Source organism: Suricata suricatta, chromosome 9, assembly GCF_006229205.1.
Source record: "Suricata suricatta isolate VVHF042 chromosome 9, meerkat_22Aug2017_6uvM2_HiC, whole genome shotgun sequence".
NCBI lineage: Eukaryota > Metazoa > Chordata > Mammalia > Carnivora > Herpestidae > Suricata > Suricata suricatta.
In genome coordinates, this window is record NC_043708.1 from 12,384,816 (window position 1) to 12,403,765 (window position 18,950).

At 43.6% G+C, this 18,950-nt stretch overlaps 1 protein-coding gene across 4 annotated transcripts in view; it reads left to right on the forward strand.

Moving 5' to 3' along the window:
* The window catches only part of TTC7B (tetratricopeptide repeat domain 7B), a 223,343-nt gene that overhangs the window by 123,886 nt on the left and 80,507 nt on the right, over nucleotides 1–18,950 (forward strand). For all 4 annotated transcript variants that reach the window (XM_029950403.1, XM_029950404.1, XM_029950406.1 and 1 more), the window contains exons 13-14: nucleotides 4,290–4,362; nucleotides 7,109–7,269. In XM_029950403.1, the coding sequence (XP_029806263.1) occupies nucleotides 4,290–4,362; nucleotides 7,109–7,269 (234 nt within the window). The remainder of the gene's footprint in view (nucleotides 1–4,289; nucleotides 4,363–7,108; nucleotides 7,270–18,950) is intronic.

The window sequence follows — 18,950 nt, forward strand, 5'->3', positions numbered from 1 at the left end:
AAAGAGAAAACAGTGTAATTCAAAAAGGATGATGCTGGGGCTCCTGGCCAGCTCAGTCGGCGGAGCGTGCCACTCTTGACCTCAAGGTTGAGGGTTCGAGCTCCACACTGGGTGTGGAGCCTGCTTTTCAAAAGAAGGGGATGGGGTTAGAGTCATAGCATGTGAAAATTAACTCTTCAATATAACCAGAGTCAGAATTCAGAAAGATTTCCTTTCTAGTGGATTCAAAAAGTGGAGTTCTGAAGACATCCCAGCTGCATGACCGCATGTTAATTCCGAGCCCCTCAGCTGCTTGCTGACTCATGCACACTCAGCCCAAGCGACCGAACCAACTCATTTGCCTGGTACGAAAGTATCATGAAGAAAAACAGGGTTGTCTCCAGAGCTTTCTGAAGACGCACAAGTGATCTGAGTGGCTACTTCTGTGCTCTCACATCGTCCAGAGAAAAGCAAGCCTGAGAACAGTTAGCAGCCTGACCCCCCGCCCCCCACTACGTGCAGCAATCTGGGCTGCCCCACAAGGAAGAGGTGACAGGATGTCATTCCCATTTGCCGTATACAGTGTTACAGGGTGTCTGGTCTCGCTCTCTTTTTCTCTCCCCCTCGTAGCTTGAGTTTAAATTAATGTGGTGTGTTTTAGGCGTAGTTCATCAGGAATGGGGCAGTTTCCCAGAATATGGGACTTTCAGTACTAAAACCAGGAAAATCCTGAGCAAACCGGGACAAGTTGGTCATCCTATGTGTGTAACTAAAGGGAGGTTCCTGAGTAATAACTTTCATCAGGTTTGTATATATTTTTTTTCCTTAATAACACACAGATCCCATGTCCACTGTAATCAGTACTAATGGGTCCTTAAGAGTTGGCTAAACAAGGCAGCGGGTTGATATGGTAGGGAGACAAGGCCTCAGAATTTCGCTTCTGGCTTTACCTCTTTTTCCGGATGCTCTGGACAGGACGCTTAATAGTAGATGCTTCATAAATTATAGTTATTATTGTTACCAGCTATGTGCCTTATGGACCAGGTTCAAATTGGTCAGCCTTCTCTTTATTCTTGGTTCAGCTCTAGAGGATGTTGGAACCAAAGTCTAAGAAAGCACTGGAGTGACCTCAAGGCTCTTTGAGTTTTAGCCGGGTGGTCAGGAGGCCCATCCATGCTCTCCAATAATAGCCTGGCATACCCCTCTTAGGGCATGCTTTCACTGCACTGTAATGATCACTTTGCGTCTCCCCTTCTGCAGGGTTGTGGGGAGGTTCTGAAGGAAAGATGCTTGTATTATTCTTTTATATCCAGCCTTCCTAAGAGGCTAGAACAGGTCCTGGCATTACAATACGTACTGCATAATATGGATGGATAGATGGATGGATGGATGGATGGATGGATGGATGGATGGATGGATGGGTAGATGGCTAGGATGAATGTATGGATGAGTGAGTGGTGGATGGATGGTTGGATGGATGGGTGAGTGGATGGATATGTGGATAAGTACATAGATGGATGAGTGGATGGAAGGGCGGATAGGTAGATGGTTGGATAAGTGGATGGATGGGTGGATTAGTGGATTAGTGGATGGATGAACGACTAGGATGAATGGATGGATGAGTGGTCAGATGAGTAGATAGATGACTAGATGGATGAAAGGGCAGATGGATGGTTGGGTGAATGAGTGGATGGGTGGGTGACTAGGTTAGATGGATGATGGATAAGTGGACAGATGGATGGATGAGTGGATGACTGGATGGATGGGTGAATGACTTGGGTAGGTGGATGATAGATGAGCAGATGGATGGATAGATGGGCAGCCTTAGTGAGCCAGAGAGCTAATCATTTTTTCTCTCCTTATGGAAGAGAATTTGAATTGAATTGAATTGAATTGAATTGAATTGAATTGAATTGAATTGAATTGAATTAATGGATATGGAGGTATTTTGACAAGTGCTCTGTGAGCATCCCTGTGATGACATTTTTAGGTCTCTGGGTTTCTCTTAGCAGCCTCACCAGATGCTCACTCTATGGGAATGGGTTTTATGAGTCTGCTTTAAAGCTACATGTTGAGTCCAGCAGGCTTACAGTTTTCATGATCACTAATGTCCCTCTTACCTGCATTTCTTGGTCGTTTCTGTCGAGCAGGTTTTCTGTTGGCATGGTTTTGTCACAGGAAGCCTCGCTACTGAAACTGCTCTGCATTACCAAAGCAAGTTTTCTAGAGTCTGCATGAGCTCAACACTGTGCACTTGTTCTTGTTTTCTTGGGCATTCTGCTTATCTCCTTTTTTCTTTCATAGGCTAACATGGTCAGTTTAATTATTGAAATAAGATTTTTCAAATGTGTATGTTTAAGTTGTGTCCTTGGAAACTTGGCAGTTGGATAGTCAAGGTGGCAGTTGGATAGTCAAGTTGGCAGTCTTCAGGTTTTGTCCTGATGCACCCCAGAAATGCCAAGATTTCTGTCGCTTCTGGTTTGTCTCTTTCATAGTGCTGTGGCCAACAGTGAATTGTCATTGGAGGACGCCAGAGTGGGCCTTTGGTCAGAGCCGTCCCATCTACTCCCTGAACTCCCCGAGCCGCTGCCAGCTTTTCTTGGTTGGTGTTGGGCAGAAACAACCATGATTTGATTTAATGTCATTTGTGACCAGTCTAAATTGGGCTGAGAAAATTATAGCTCTGAGGAATTTGGGGTTTTTTTTTATCTGAGTGTTGTAAAAACCTGGCTTTATCCATTGTGAAAGAAGATAAGATAAAAGAAATAATGCTAAATAATTCAAAGTCTCTTCGTAATTAGGTTTGTATTCGTTTTCCCTGCATCATTGGGAGAGACAGAAACTGTGCCATTCCAATCTCCCTTTTATGGACACCAAAGAAAAAAACCTCTTTGATGTACACATTCAGGGAAAACCAATACTTGTAAAATCACAAAACCCAGAGCCCCCTGAGGAGGCCTCTAGTAGAACTACCTTTCAAAGGGCACCACGCACAACTCTCCAGTCTCAGCCTCTTAGACGAGGACTGTGTCTTGAGGCAAGATGGTGAATAAAGATTCGTGGGAATGAGAGTTCGGGTCCTTTGCTGTTGAGAGTGACTAAAGGACAGTCACCACCCCGGTTTCCCCAGTCCTGCTCTGCAGCCACCACATTTGCCTAAACAATGCCCTACTTGTTGGACCTCGTAGTGTATTTTCTGGATGCCAAATACCTGGAAGACTTTTTAGCCTTTTTCTCCACAGCAGATGGACGGTTTCAGCAAAAGGGACTATTACTGCAAAAAAGCCATCCTTGACATGTCTGCTGCCATTGAATCCATAATGATTTGGCTTCCTTTTCTACCTCAGATTTGTTTTCTCTTGGTAGAAGATTCTCCTTTAATCACAGAGTGTTGACAGAGGATCGTGAAGGGTTGTGTTCTGCCTGACCCCTCCCCACCCCCAGTTGTAATTAGTTGGCCCCATTGTGCCTTTTAAAGAAAGTGAAAGTTTGTTTTTCTCTTCCTACCAGACTTCTGAACACGGAGTTATGCCTCGTCAAGTCACATTTTGAGTTACGTTTGGTGAAATACAATTGACTTCCACATAAAAGCAAGAATGACTGTGTTTGCAATCAAGTAGGAGGCCAGGACGGCCTCTTCCCATCCACTGTCAAAGGCCAGTTAATAAAACCAAGCCTAGTGTCTAGCCACAGAGTCTTACATGTCATAGTTGCACAGACTACACTAGTAAGCTGCATGGAACTTACTAGAAGCTTCAAAAGACTGAATGAGAATCCTCTTCTTTGCATGGTCCATCAAAAACCAAAACCTCATTTTACAAGCAAAGCCAGGTCTTTGATTTTCATATGGTTTCTCTGAAATCCAGAAATTTGGATGAAGTAGCATTAAAGCCAAGCCAAAACTTAACCAAAGCAGCGTCACCTTGCCAAGTATACCCGTAGCCTCCCTGTGTCCCAGCATGACTTGCGGGCTTCTCCTGCTCAGCCCAACGGAGGCATCTGCTGGGAGGTTGGGGGGTCAGACCTCAGGGCCTGTGCCGTCTTCACATCCGGCCCCTCCTCAAAGCCAAGGATCCCTGGCTGCCATTTCAGACAAAACACAGAAGCATGCTCCGTTGCCACACCCCCTACACAGCCCTAAGAGGGAAAGCGCGTTACACTTGCTAGTGGACAAGAGAGGAGAGTTTGAAAGAAACGTTATGTCATTAAATATGTGGCCTTGGTATAAAACTGCAAATGTGTATATTCGTTGGACAGGAAAGGTTAAAATGGCCTCTTGCATGTACTAATGGCCATCAATACTTTTCCAGGGCCCACAGCCTGTCGCCTACGGATCACCAAGCAGCTTTCTACCTGGCTCTGCAACTTGCCATCTCCAGACAGGTCAGTTCGTCTCACGTTCCCGAAACTTGGTGCGCGCTCCTTCTCGAGGTTCCTTCGGCGCCTCCACCCGAGGCTGTGGCCGGCCTCCTTTCAGTGACCTGAGGATGACCTGGAGCCGGAGTCTCTTCTCACAGATGCTGGCTCCTCATGGCACAGTCACTCGTGTGTTTTGGTCAGTTTGAGCATCTGCTGTGAAGACACAGGTGTCGCAGGCTCTGCTTTGGGAGGTCACGTCCACAAACCTGGAGGGCTCAGAGGGCGACATGGGATGCTGCCCATGGCCGAATCTCTGAACCCAAGAGTTGCCAAAGAGCCTTTGTCCCTGGCTGGCAGACCCAGTGCTGAGGTGCATGGTGGGGATTAGCCACCGGTTGTCATAAGGTACTGGTGATTGCCAGTGAGGTGCTGGCAGGCGTGGGCAAGAGGTACCAGCTTCCCTTATAACATGTGAAGAGAGGGAAAGTCACAGTGGCTCCCCCCTCCACATACGGGACTTCTCAGCATTCTCCTTGCTGGAGAGGCAAGCTTTGCTGGCCTTCCTCTTCCCAAAGGCAGCTTCCAGAAGCCGTCTTGGCCATTCTCATACCCTCCCGTCCCCTCCCAGCTGCTCTGAGATTCTGGCCGCATGCCGGCCTGCCCACCACCAGGTGCAAGACGCTGGTGGTGACCCCAGCACATTCCTGAGTGCTGACTGGGGGGTGAAACAAAGGTCAGTTCCCCAGACATGCCATTCCCCGGCCAGGCCTGGGCTGTAGGCATGCTGCTGACTCCCCGCAGGCCTATGAATGGTGTTGAGGGCGTTCCAGTGGTGACCTGGGGACCAAGGAAACCAAGATGTCTCCTCTGTGCGGGCCCTGTTGCCCAGCATGGTGGGGCTCCCAGCTGGACCGAGGGGGAGCTTGCTGCTGCCACAGCTGCACACTGACGGTCGATCCCCGGGGCCGTCCTCCACCGGGGCTACTCTCACCTTCTCCCTGAAGCCTCCTTCCTGCAGTAGCCGTCCCTTCTCCCTCCTCCTGCTCAGCTCTCCTGTCCAGGACCTGTCTTCCTCCCTAGACTTCAGGCTTCACACGGGCAAGAGCCCTCATCTGGCATCCTCATCACCATACCCTGGTGGCCAGGACACTGCCCACCCCATGTTAGGGCCCCCTAGTAACACTCGTTGAATAAAGGAACCAGCTTTGGATTCCTTCCAACTCAGTTCTTCCTTAAGGACATGTTGAACTCTGTTATCAGGTTGTCCCTGATTGCTCTGGTCACCCCCGCAGATCCATACCAGGAGTACAGCTGCCTTTTGACCCTCCTACCAGGAAGCTGAGGGCTGTTTCCACAGCGGGTTGTCTCCCCGAGGAGAGGTTACATGGATGGGGCCATGCGGCTGCAGCCACTATCTTTGCAGGTGCACGGTGTGAGGACCCCAGACCTCTGGGGGAGTGTGGCCCTGCTGGGCAGGTGCCCAGGGCCATGGCCTTCTTATCTTTGGAGCCAATGCCATTTGTGTAGGAGGAAAGGACAGGAGAGGAATCAGAAGGTCTAGAACCACTCTTGACTCAGTCACTCAGTAGCTGGATGGCAATGCTCAAGCCCTGTCCCCTCCCTGGATGCAGCTCCTTCCCTGTAAACAAATGACTGGGCTGGATGAGTCCCCTCCCAGGCTGTGACAGCCCTGACTCTATGGCTCAGTGGCAGAAACCCTCTGTAGCCAGCGTTTATAATTTAAATCCATCCCAAATGGAATTTCAGGGAGGAAAATGGGTAGGTTTGGGAAATCATGGCTGCTTGCTACGGAGCAAGGTTACTGAGAGCCAGCAGAAGCAGACAGAGAAGAGGTCTGGACTGGAGTTGAGGCGGGGGGACAGGAAGCCGTCCCTGGGCAGTTGTGTAAGAATGCTGCAGTCCTCCTGAGCTCTATTTCGAAATCCAATGTCAGGTTCTAATTCTCCCTGGTTACTGTTAAACCTGCATGGAATCTCGGGTGTTCAAATATCCATTATGTCTGCATTTCATCAACCCTGGTGCCTGGACGATTTTGAAGAAGATCTTGCACAGCTCTTGCATTTTAAAGGTTAAGGTTTTATCTCATCCTATTTGAATTTGGATACATCTGCTTTGTATATGACATTGCAATTTGTTTCTTGGATGGAGTTATTTTGGGTTGTAGTTTGGAAAGGTGTGCGGTTTTTGTTTGTTGGGGTGTTTGCATATTTCCTTGATGCCTAATGGAGATGTCCAGGACAAAGGAACTTGGAAAGATTCATGGGTGTCCGGTCATTTAGAAAGCCCTGTTTACGGTTTTGTGATTTATTACGTACTTTAGTTCACTAATCCTTCAAAAAATGAGAACAGTTCAGGTAAGGCAGTTTAGTTACACTAAAAACCTCTGGCGACTTGTATGTGTCTCCGTTTAGTGTGAAATAATCTTGAGGGTAATCAAGAGTAGACCAGTTTTGTGCAAACAAGAGAAAGTGTGTTTTAGAGAGAAACAAAAGACTTGGTTGGTATTGGCAACTGTGCAGGGAAACAGAGCCTCCTGCCTCACTCCTTGGGCCATACTGTCGCTTGAAGATGACATCTGTTTGCAAGTTTGTGGTTAGCACCCTGGGGCATCACAAGGATTAAAATCCGAACGTGGCGCAGGATAAAACAACTTTTGATGTTTGTAGAGGACCAGATACTGAAATGGCAGCTCCTTTCTCGTGTGTGTGTGTGTGTGTTTAAAATTCTTTTTGATTTTGTTTTAAACCAGATACCAGAAGCTCTGGGGTACGTCCGCCAAGCTCTGCAACTTCAAGGCGACGATGCCAACTCCTTGCACCTTCTTGCCCTCCTACTGTCTGCACAAAAGCACTACCACGACGCCCTAAATATCATTGACATGGCCCTGAGTGAATATCCAGAAAATTTTATGTAAGTGATCCTGGCCTTTTGTTTTCCCTTACTCAAAAGTTATTAACTTTGCTTCTTTCCCCCTTCCTTCACCCTATCTAATTTAAGTCCTTCACAGATATCCTGAGGGTATATAGTACAAAATTCCCCTATTCTTGTTTTTCCATGATATTTAGAAACAAACCTAGCCTGTTAGGTCACCTTATTACGTGACAATATCTTATCCAGTCTTCCCCAATGTGTACGTGGCTTTGGTGCACACGAGGTGATTTTAGATGGACGGTGGATGAACATTTTTATTTTTTTAAAAGCACGTTCGAAAAAATATACCTGCATATCGAAGCGTGATTTCATGGAAATTATCACTCAGAGGGAGACTACAGATTTTTCAAATGAGTTGTTTCAAAGTCAGTTTAAAGAAAACTATCAAGTAAATGCTACTACAGATACACACGGATATGGCCTCAGTTACAGGGAACAGACTTCGCTGTCTGATCCTTGGGAAACCTGCTTCATGGCTGGTTTGTCCTGGTCACCGGCCGCTTCCGCCAGTCCGAGGTGGTTATCATTGTTTAGGCACCTCCCAACAAGGTACTGACCCCTTTGTACCTTGGCTCTGTTCTCTAGGAAATAGAATTCACTAGATAAATCCATTCATATCTGTACCTAACTGAAGAATTGACATTAAACTGCCGTATGCATGTTGGTCTCCTTGAATTCACCACATTCTTCCGAACCCCTGCATCCGGGCCTGTCGCTCAGGCTTCGTGGAGAAGGACACCGTGGTGCGGGCGCCTCGGTTCCCATTTGATCCTCAGTGGCGTAGCCTGGTAACCAGGACACAGTGGCCAGAAACAGTAAACACCCCGCACCCTGGCAGGTTCTAATTGTCTAAGTGGCAGGGTCGGTGATGGGGCGGGGGCGGCCCGGGGTGGGAAGGAGGGAAGGAATGTAGACGTGGGGCTCAGGGCAGCTCTCTTTGCTTTCAGAAATCAGGGCTGTGCCGAATTTTAAGTGGCTCGGATTCGGCTTTATTTCGGTGCCTCATCACCTCACTGTTTTTAATCAGTGCGTTTCAGCAGCCCTCCTTGGAAAATTGGTTCACGCATTTCCATTACAAACATTTCTTTGTCTTCAAGTGAAAAGGGCACTTCTCTTCTCACCATCGAGAAAATTCTCATTATAATCCAGGAAACCTCTGACTAGAGATTTCTTTCGTGGGTTCAGCTGTTTGTGCAGAGTGATTTAAAGAGCTTTGCTGCAGTGTTTTACTTCTTGCAGGCCTCAGACTTGCTCTTTTGCACACCGAGTGTATTTCTGGGTTTCATCCAGAGCTGGTCAGCCCAAGGAATCTTAACATGGTGAAAGCACTTTTAAAAGGACTCGGTCCTTTACCCATCAGTGAAGTACAACCTGCTGCCGTCGAATTCGGTTTCTCTCATCAATATTTATAAATGGCTTTCCCTGCCTCCCACCCCAACACCTTCATTAGACATTAGCCTCCTGCGTGTGTCCCTTGTGTAGACAGCCTCGGGTGTCATCCGAGAGGAGGCTTATTAAACTAATAGCCACACCATACAGTGAGCAGTAAACAGTGGTGGTTAATATGGTAATGTTTCCAAGTGACAGCAGCTGACAGCCTTTTCAAGTAGAATAAGTAAGGAACAGCAGCAGAGATATTTGAAGAATGCAAGCCTGTTATTTTAATGTTAAGCTGTAAGCTCAAAAAAGCAAAGCATATGGCAGCAGGTCTGAGAGCAGCCGATGACTTGTTTGCTTTTTAAATATTTGTATTTCTTCCTATGTGATGGGAAACTTCTTCCCAAGAACACTTTGTGGAAAGTTGGGGCCAGATGTAGTTGGTGGATCCCATGGTTTCTTTCCAACCTGGGTAAAACATTTCATCACCAACCTAAACAAGACTATGTGGGCACCTGTCCCAAACGCCGTATTGTCTGTTTGTGACAAGCCAGTCCCCAGCAGAACCAGAGACTCTCAGAAGTCTGGGAATGCCTCATGTGTCTCGTGTCCCATCGGCCGTACACAGACTGAGGACATGGTTGAGGTTTCCTCTCAATAACCTGCCAGATGGAGGCGAATGCCCTTCCCACAGTTGGGCTTGGGCCCGTTTAACCGTTGGGCAGGTAAGATTTTGAACAGAGCATTGATTCAGCCAACCTCTTAGCCTGATGCGGAGAGTAGTAGACTTTTTGGTCCCTGTTAAGCTCATTCAAGGTACTTAAGCGCCAACTTTGATCATTCCATGGCGACAGTAAGGATAAGTAGTACTTGAGACACCAGCCACCCCTCCGAGGTCATTCCGCTGCCCTAGCTAGTGTATTTAAGGCTTTTGTACATGGTAATCACTCAGTAGTTGGTAGGAATCCATATTATTAGTATTGCTAGTCCTTCTACACTGTTCTCAGATATATTTGAGACTCCTTTGAAATGTTATTAAATATTGAGTAAAGGCAAAAGGTTATTTATTAAATATATTTAAAATGACAGTACAGCTTGCCTGTGAATTTCCTGTGGGTCCCTGCCTACCCCTTACCTCTCTAACATCTCTGGATGTTAACTGCACCCTGAATTCTATGTTGAGCATTCCGTTGTGTTTCTATACCATACATGTGTGTACTCCCAAAGAATGAAAATTTCTGGTTTTGCATCTAAAAAATTTTAACCGACTTGCACCAAGTATATCCCTACACTGCTTGCCTTCATTGCGCGGCATCATGTCCCTGACGTTCGTCCTTACCACCTGCAGCAGCAGTTTATTCCTTTACACTGATAAATAGTATTTTATTATATAAATATACCAAGATGTATTTTCCAGTCGATTGCAAATGGATATACAGGTGTTTTCTGTTTTCGGCTATTAGAAACAAAGCTACTGTAGATATTCTTTTTTTTTTTTTTTAATGTTTATTTTATTTTTGAGAGAGAGAGGGCACAAGTTGCAGGGGGTGGGGGGCGAGGTGCGGGCAGAGAGGGAGAGGGAGACACAGGATCTGAAGCAGGCTCTGAGTTGTCCTGGGGCTCAAACCCACAAACTGTGGGATCATGAAGTCAGACCCTTAACCTACTGAGCCACCCAGGCGCCCCTCGATGTCCTTGTGCGGGTCTCCCAGTTCACATGTGCAAGCCTTGCTCCAGGCAGTACATAACAGTGAAATTGTTGGATCGTGGGTTATCTGCATCTTCCATTTTACCAAATAATTCCAAATCATTATTATTGTGCCAGTTTACATCCCCACCAGCAGTGCTCGAGAGCCTGTGTGGCAGCGTTTACCAACACCCAGTGTTCCAGACTTATTTTTGGTAGCATCGTTGCTAGTTAATGGTGTCACATTGTGAATTTAAGTTGCATGAGGTTGAACACCTTGGTATTCGTTTATTGGCCATTTAGCTTGTCTGTTTTGTGAAGTTCGAGGAGAAATATTTCTTCCTTCCTAATTGGGTTGACTTTTTCATGCCAATTGGTGACATTTCTTTATATATTATGGTTACTGGCCCTTTTGTTGGTTACGTGTGTTGCAAAAATCTCCCACCAATCTGTGACTTGTCTTCTAATGAACAGAAGTTCTTATTTTTAAAGTGATTGAATTTATCAGTCATTTCCTTTATGGATTGTCCCTTCTGCGTCTCGCTTAGAACACCTTACTTTCCCTTCTCCAGGGTCACGGAGATAAGTCTCCTAAGTTGTATTCTAAGAGCTGTCCTGTGTTACCGTTCACAACTAAGTCTAAGGGTCCATCTGGAAATGATTGTTTTGTGTACATATGGTGTGAAGGATCTAGTGTAAATTTCCCCTGTGTGGACCCCCACTTGTCTCTGCATCATGTATTGAAAAGATTCCTTTCCCTGATGCTCCCAGTGCCATTTTTGCTTTAAATCAAATACCCGTGTCGAGGGGAGGGTGCTATGTCTGAGCCTCCTATTTGGAAGCTTCCTTTCATTCAGTGTGCCTATCTATGCCAATTTCTGCATTCTTACAACTAACTTTATTATATGAGGGGTAAGTTCAGTCCCATATCGTCCTCTTTGGGAGTGGTGTGGCTATTCTCAGGCCTTTGAGCTTGCATATAAAACATTTTCTCCTTAGAGAGAGAGTGAGCGAGCAGGGAGAAGGGCAGAGGGCGAGAGAGAGAGAGAGAGAGAGAGAGAGAGAGAGAGAGAGAGGGAGAATCTTAAACAGGCTCCACACCCAACATGGAACCTGACACAGGGCTCTATACCACAGCCCTGGGATCATGACCTGAGCTAAAATCAAGAGTCAGACACCCAACCGACTGAGCCACCCAGGTGCCCCGGCATAGAAATTTTTGAATCAAGTTTGTCAAGTTCCAAAAACAAAAACAAAAACAACCTATTGGAATTGCATTTAATCTAATAGCTCAGTCTGGGGAGAATGATATGGCAGTTGGCTTTCTAATCCATGGCCATTTTAGCTAATTATTTAGGTCTTTAAAAATATTTTTTAATGAAGTTTTTGATTTTTCTTATAAATATTTTGCCCATTTTTTACTAGATTTATTCCTGAAACTTTTTTCGTTTGTATACACTGTATATATGGTATTTTTCTTCTTCATCAAATTTGCTATTTGTTGCCAGTATGGAGAAAGGCGGCTGATTTTTGTACATTCTTGTTGACTCAATAACTCAGCTAAACTCTTGTCACTTCTAACAATCTATATGTAGATTACTTTGGAATTTCTGTATAGTTAATGACTTTTATCTAAAATAATTAAAATTTAGTTTCTTTAACTCTAATCCTTCAACTTTTTAAACTGGCTGTACTGGGCTTTCAGTATAGTTGAGTAAAATTTGTTCAGTGTTTTGCCATTAAGAATGATGATTTTTACAAGTTTGTTTATAGATATTATTTAGGAACGCGAGGAACTTTTCTTCTTCCTGGCTTGCTAAGGGTTGACTTTTTAAATCCACAAATTGATATTGAATTTTATCAAATGCTTTTTCTATATTTACTGAGATGATTATATGATTTTACTCCATTTAATCTGAATGTTACATTAATTGATATTTTTAAATGTTAAATTAACTGCATTCTTGGAATAAGCCCAATTCGATCATGGCATATGAACTTATTTTAATGGTTCAGTTGACTAATTTTCATTTATTTTTACTTTTTATTTATTTTTTAATGTAAATAAAGTATTAATTGTCACTTTCAAATAATAGTAATGCAAAAGATGTTATGAAATTATATGAGATGAATTGCTATAGGCGATGAGTTAGTTGACTCATTTTTAAAGGAATAATTATATTTATGTCCAGGTGTGAAATAGCTTGTAATTTTCCTTTCTCATTGTCTACTTGTCAGATTATGGCATCAAGATTAGTCCAGCCTCATAAAAGGAGTTGGAGTCATTTTTTTTGTGTGTGTTTTAGAATCATTTGTATAAGATTGGAATTACCTGTTTCTAGAATAGTAAGTTTTGGTAGAATTTGCCTGTAAAACCACCTGGGGCTTGTTGTTCTCCTATGGAAAGACTTCTAATGCTTTTAAAAACGTAATTAGGGGATTGGCAGGTTTTCTGCTCCTTATTTTATTAAGCTACATGTAACATTTTGGCCGAAATATACAACATATATTTTAAGGGTTTGTTTATTTCATCTAAATGTTAAATTTCCTCGGCATAAAGTCGTTCAGTCTTTTTAATTATCTGTTTATTGTCATATAACACCTATGGCTAAGTCTTTTCCATTCCTAATACGGCTTACTGTGCTTTCTTGTTAATTTTCTTGAACAGCCCTGCCAGAAATTTGTCTGTTACACTGATCTTTTCAACAAACCAGCTTTTCTATGGTCTCAACTGTATTTTTACTTTGTCTTTTGTGAATTTCTGTTCTTCTATTATTTTTTTTCTTCTATTTTCTTTGAGTTGGTTCTGTTTTGCTTGGTTTTCCTTCTTAATCGTTTAAGTTAGGTGTTTAGTTCATTTTTGTTTTGTCTTTCTTGTTTTCTGACATAAACATTTAAGACTAAAAAATTCCCACCAAGTGCCCCTTTAGTTGGGAGACCACGATTTCAATATGTGAAAATTTTATCATTATTTTGTTTTAAATAGCTTTAAATCTCCATTATTCTTATTTGACTCATCATTATTTTAGAACTGTGTTTTTGAATCGTCAAGTTATATGGGTTTTCCCCACTTATCTTTTGTTAATGGACTTTTAATAACTCCATTGAATTGTGTTCCGAGACCGCAATCTATATAAACATGAAATGTGTTGAGACATTTTCTATGGCCCAGGATGTGGTCACTTCTTGTAAATATTCCACGTGTGCTTGTAAAGAATGCTTTCTGTATTTGGAGGTACATTTTTAAATATTTTTATAAATTTCATATATACATGTATTAGATTAAGCTATTAATTACACTATTCAGATCTTCTGCCTTCTTACTGATGTTTTTTGTTTACTTAATCGATCAACTGTTGAGCAGAGATATGTGGAAATCTGCCACTGGGATGGTAGATTGTCCTATTTTGCCACATAGCTATAGCAATGTTTGCTTTATATAGTTTAAAGCTGTGCTATAAGGTGCATATAAATTTAGAATTGCTTGTCTTCCTGGTAAATTCAGCCCTTTATCATTATGTAATAAGTTACATAATTCATTTGCTTCAGAATCTAGTTTGTCATGCTATTCCCACATCTACAACACTTCCCCAACATGCATGTACACATGCAGACACATAGCGTGTTCGTGTTTGTGCCTGCGTGCTTGGAGTATCTTTCTTCATTCTCTTGCCTTGAACTTTTTATATTCTTATGTTTTAGATTCACTCTTGTGCTCAATATATACAGCTAATTTTTTTTAACTCAGGCTGACAGTCTTATCTGGAACATTTAGTTTGTTACCATTTACTGTAACTACTGATATATTTGTGTTAGTATCTCTGACCTCATTTTTTGCTTTCTCTTTGTCCTGCCCTTTTTTCTTTTTTCCTTAGGTTACCCTCTCTTTTCCTACCTTCTTTTAGGTTAATTATGTTTTTGTTACGTATTTTTTTCTTACTAATTTGGAAAAGAAACATTCTGTTTTGGTTGTTGTTTAGTGACTATCCTAGAAATTTCAGTGAGGGTCTGTTGCTCGCACACTTCCTCAGTTTGTGTCCGAAAATGTATTTGGCTTTACTCTCGAAAGAGATTTTCCAACTGGATATAGAATTCTAGGCTCACATTTTCTCACAGCACAAATGATCTTGTTCTCCTCTTGTAGTTATTTAGAAGTCAACTGTTTAGTTCTAGATCATTTTAATGTCGTCTGTCTTTTCTCTGTGGCTTATTCTTAATTGCCATTGTTGCTGGCACTGTACATTTGCACTGTCAAACAGCTAAGAGTGCCTTCTGCTTGGATTTACTGGCCTTACTTAAATGGTGGATTGGTATTGTTTGTATTGTTTATCATTTCTAGAAAATTCTCAGCCATTATTTCCTCAAATACTTCTCTTATAGATAGCTTATAATTGGGTCTTGCTTTTTTATTTAGTCTGATAATTCCTGCCCTTTGTCTTAAGTGTTTAGTCCATTAACATTTAATACAAGTATTGGTATGGTTGGATTTATGTCTACAGTTTCTATATGTGTCATCTCTTTTTTTGTTCCTCTTGTACTGACTTCTTTTTCTTTTTAAAAATTATTTTTTAAAACCCTTTATTAAATACCTAAACAAAAGAATGACAAGTTATTTGCTGATTATATAGTAAGTGCCTTTTTTCATGTTTATTTATTTTAAGGGAAATAGAGAGCTCACACAAGCAGGGAAGGGGCAGAGGGAAAGGGGGAGAGAGAATCCCAAGCAGGCTCCGCACTGTCAGCACAGAGCCCGACACAGGGCTCAGTCTCATGAACTGCAAGATCATGACCTGAGCCAAAATCAAGAACCTGATGCTCAACTGACTGAGCATCTGTGTCTTTAACACATCATAAGTTTCCCCCCAAATAAAAGCTAACGAAGAATACATTTTTCTATTGAAGAGTGTTTGTTGATTCAGGTAGATTCATCACCTAATGTACTTGGTAGAGGAACCTTGATATTTCTCCTGTTGAAATATGGCTTTCCAAACATTTCCTGACCGATGAATACACTTTACCTGGTAGTTTTCCTCATTGGCCCAAGGAGGTAGAAGTAGGTGCCAGGTGCTGTTTGGAGCAGTTGTCTCTCCGGAGGACGGGCGACAGTCTGTCAGCCAGGGTCTTGGTCAGCCCCTCACAGACTTTGTGTTTCTGCCATGGAGATTCATTTTTAGATAAAATAAGGGGATGAAAGCTGACAATTTGTTCCTTTTTGTCTTTGGAAAATATATCAGATAGTATCCTACTTACAGCGGCATCTGAGAACTTTAGTGTAACTGTTTTCTTCTGGTTCCCCCAGCCTTACAGTGGCTGCTAAGGGCCACCACCACCAGGTTTAGCTTCTTGCCCTGAGACCTATGGTGACCCTGCAGCCTGACTAGTTACAAATTATTACTTGAGTTGAATTTTAATCTTTCTTGCTTCAACCACAAGTGCGGCTTGTGACACGAAGCATAAGAAAGCAATTTTTAGAACCTTTCAAGTATACAAATCCAAGTGGCATCATTAAGGTGTGTGGACAACTCTCTTAAGTATGTTTCCTTCACATTTTATTTTATTTATTTATTTTTGAGAGAGAGAGCGTGCAAGTGGGAGGGAGGGGCCGAGAGGGAGGGAAGGGGTAAGAATCCCAAGCAGGTTCCACGCTCAGTGCAGAGCCTGGACGTGGGGCTCGATCCCACAACCCTGGGATCATGACCTAAGCTGAAATCAAGAATCAGACACTCAACCGACTGAGACACCAGACACCTCCGGTACGTTTTCTGACCCGTAACTTTGATACATGAAAGGGTACTGACATGAGTCCTTAGTCACCTGACCAGAAGACCACCAGCTCTTTTTAAAAAAGTTTTTTTTAATGTTTTTTATTTATTTTTGAGAGACAGAGACAGACGGCGTGAGCAGGGAGCGTCAGAGAGAGGGAGATACAGAATCTGAAGCAGGCTCCAGGCTCCGAGCTGTCAGCACAGAGCCCGACGTGGGGCTTGAACCCATGAACTGTGAGATCATGACCTGAGCTAAAGCCAGATGCTTAACCAACTGAGCCACCCAGGCGCCCCGACCACCAGCTCTTCTAAACACTCTCCTGTGGGTGACCTTATACCCTCACACATGTGAGAGATCACCTTTCTTTTTACACGTATGGAAACTAACTGCATGGAAAGCAGTGGACATATATCACATTTATTCATTCACTTAGCAGTAGTAATTATTAGCATTTATACTAATAGTTGTTATAGGCAACTGTTATCAGTACATTTAAAAATTTTTTTTAATGTTCTATTTTATTTTGAGAGACAGAGACAGAGTACGAGCAGGAGGGGCAGAGAGAGACACACACAGAATCCGAAGCAGGCTCAGAGCTGTCAGCACAGACCTGATGCGAGGCTCAAACCCACAAACCATGAGATCATGCCCTGAGCTGAAGTTGGCTGCTTAACCAACTGAACCACCCAGGTGCCCGTTATCAGCACATTTTAAATTCATTTATTAACGCATTCTAAACTTATTTGATCATGGTGAGTAGTGTTATCACCCCCATTTTACAGATAAAGAAATCAAGGCACAGAAAGGTAAACTAGTTTGTCCAAAATTACCCACCTCGTCAGTTGCAGTCATCAATTGAATGCAGGTGGTCTGGCCTCAGCATCTGTGCTCTGAACCCCTGTCTTCGAAGCACTGAGTTCCTGCCACCTTCCGGGTGTCGTGTGAGGTGTTGGGAAGGCTGCCATAAGAGAAAGACAGGGCATGCTTAGAGCTAGCAGTCCAGATGGACAGGACTTTATCCTGTCCCCCCTGCCAATCTTACCAATAAACTGGAAAACATGGTTAGGATCATTCTTTACTGGAGCGGAAGATGTATCTGGTCTAAAAAAAAAAAAAATCATTTCTTGGCAAGTAAGACTGTCTCCTCCTCACTGTGTCTCACTTACACTCAATGTAAGTTGAAAGATGATATTGAGCAATATTTTGATGTGGTGATTACTGAGAGGCCAGGTGCTGTGGGCTATTCTTATGCCTGAGCTGAGTGACGGAGTCATGAACATGCCCATTAAATTTGCACTTGATAGAAAGTAGGGCCATGAAGAAAGAGATTGTTCTCATTAACGCAGAGAAACAGTCCGTGGAAACCTGAAGGATGTCTGGGAGGGATGAGTGCAAGCAAGGTAACCCACCCAGGGAGGCCCACCCCCGGGTACAAGCTGGAGGAGAGGATCTTGGGGCAGAAGAAGGTGGGTGGCAGCCTCAAAGACACCAGGGATCAACGTGGAGCAGAGTCAGCGGTGCAGGAGCGTACTTAAAACCCACTTTCCATGACCAGATAACAACCCGAACAAAAAGTGGGCCAAGGAACGTCAATAGACATATTCAACTGGCCAATAAGCACATGAAAATATTCGCAACATCGCTGATCATCAGGGAAATGCAGATCAAAGCCACAGTGAGATACCACCTCATATGCATTAGGATGGCTGTTATTAAAACACATGCACGCACATGCGTGCAGACACACAGACACCAGAAGGTCACAAGTGTTAGCGAGGATGTGGAGAAACTGGAACCCTTGTGCCCTGCTGGTGGGAATGTAAAGTCGTGTAACCACTGTGGAAAATAGCTTGGTAGTTCCTCAAAAAGTAAAAAATAGAAATATCAATTCCACATCTGGGTAAGTACTCAAAAACATTGAGCAGAAAGTCAAACAGATACCACACACTCATGTTCACAGCAGCACTCTTCACAATAGCTAAAGACGCAGAAGCAACCCAAGCGCCGACTGATGAATGGACAGATAAATAATGCGATATATATGTCCAATGGAATATTATTTAGCCTTAAGCAGGAAGGAAGATCTGACCTAAGCTACCACACAGATGAACCTTGAGGCCGTTACGCTCAGTGAAATAAGCCAGATGCAAGAAGACAAATACTGTGTGGCTACTCTTCTGTGAGCTTCCAGGGGCAGTCAGAATCACAGAGGCAGAAAGCAGGATAGGGGGTGCCAAGGGGCTGGGACAAGGGGGGCATGAAGAGTTATCATTTACTGGGTACAGAGCTCCAGTTCTGCAAGAAGAAAAACATTCTGGAGCTGGATGGTGGTGATGGTTCCCCAACAACGTGAATCTGCTTCCGTATATGCCGCCGAACTGTACACTTTGAAATGGTAGGTTTTAGGTTATGTATATTTTACCACAATTTTTTTTAAAAATCAGCTTTCCGACCTCTCTCCCTGTTGACGTGTGTGGTGGTAGGAGGGTCCCAGCATTCTCGGGAGGTTGAGATTAGATGCCTGGGGGCCTTTCCCCCCCTGGGACTCTCTGACTCTGGGTCACAAAGCCAAGGTTCTTCCAGGAGGGGCTTGCTGACACGGGGAAGTGGGCACCCCCTGCGCCGGCCTGTTGACATCATCTTTCTGCAAAGTTCTGGTCTGTGGTGTTGCAGCAAATGTAGATGCTTGTGAAGAGAGACAGAATGCCCCAAAGGCCATGAAAAACAGCTTAGAAACTGAACATTGTGTTTGTGAGGCAAGGGTAGAGGACCTGGAAAAGAGGAAATGGAGGAGGAAAGTATTTGAAGCCACAGTGGGTCATGAGAAGAC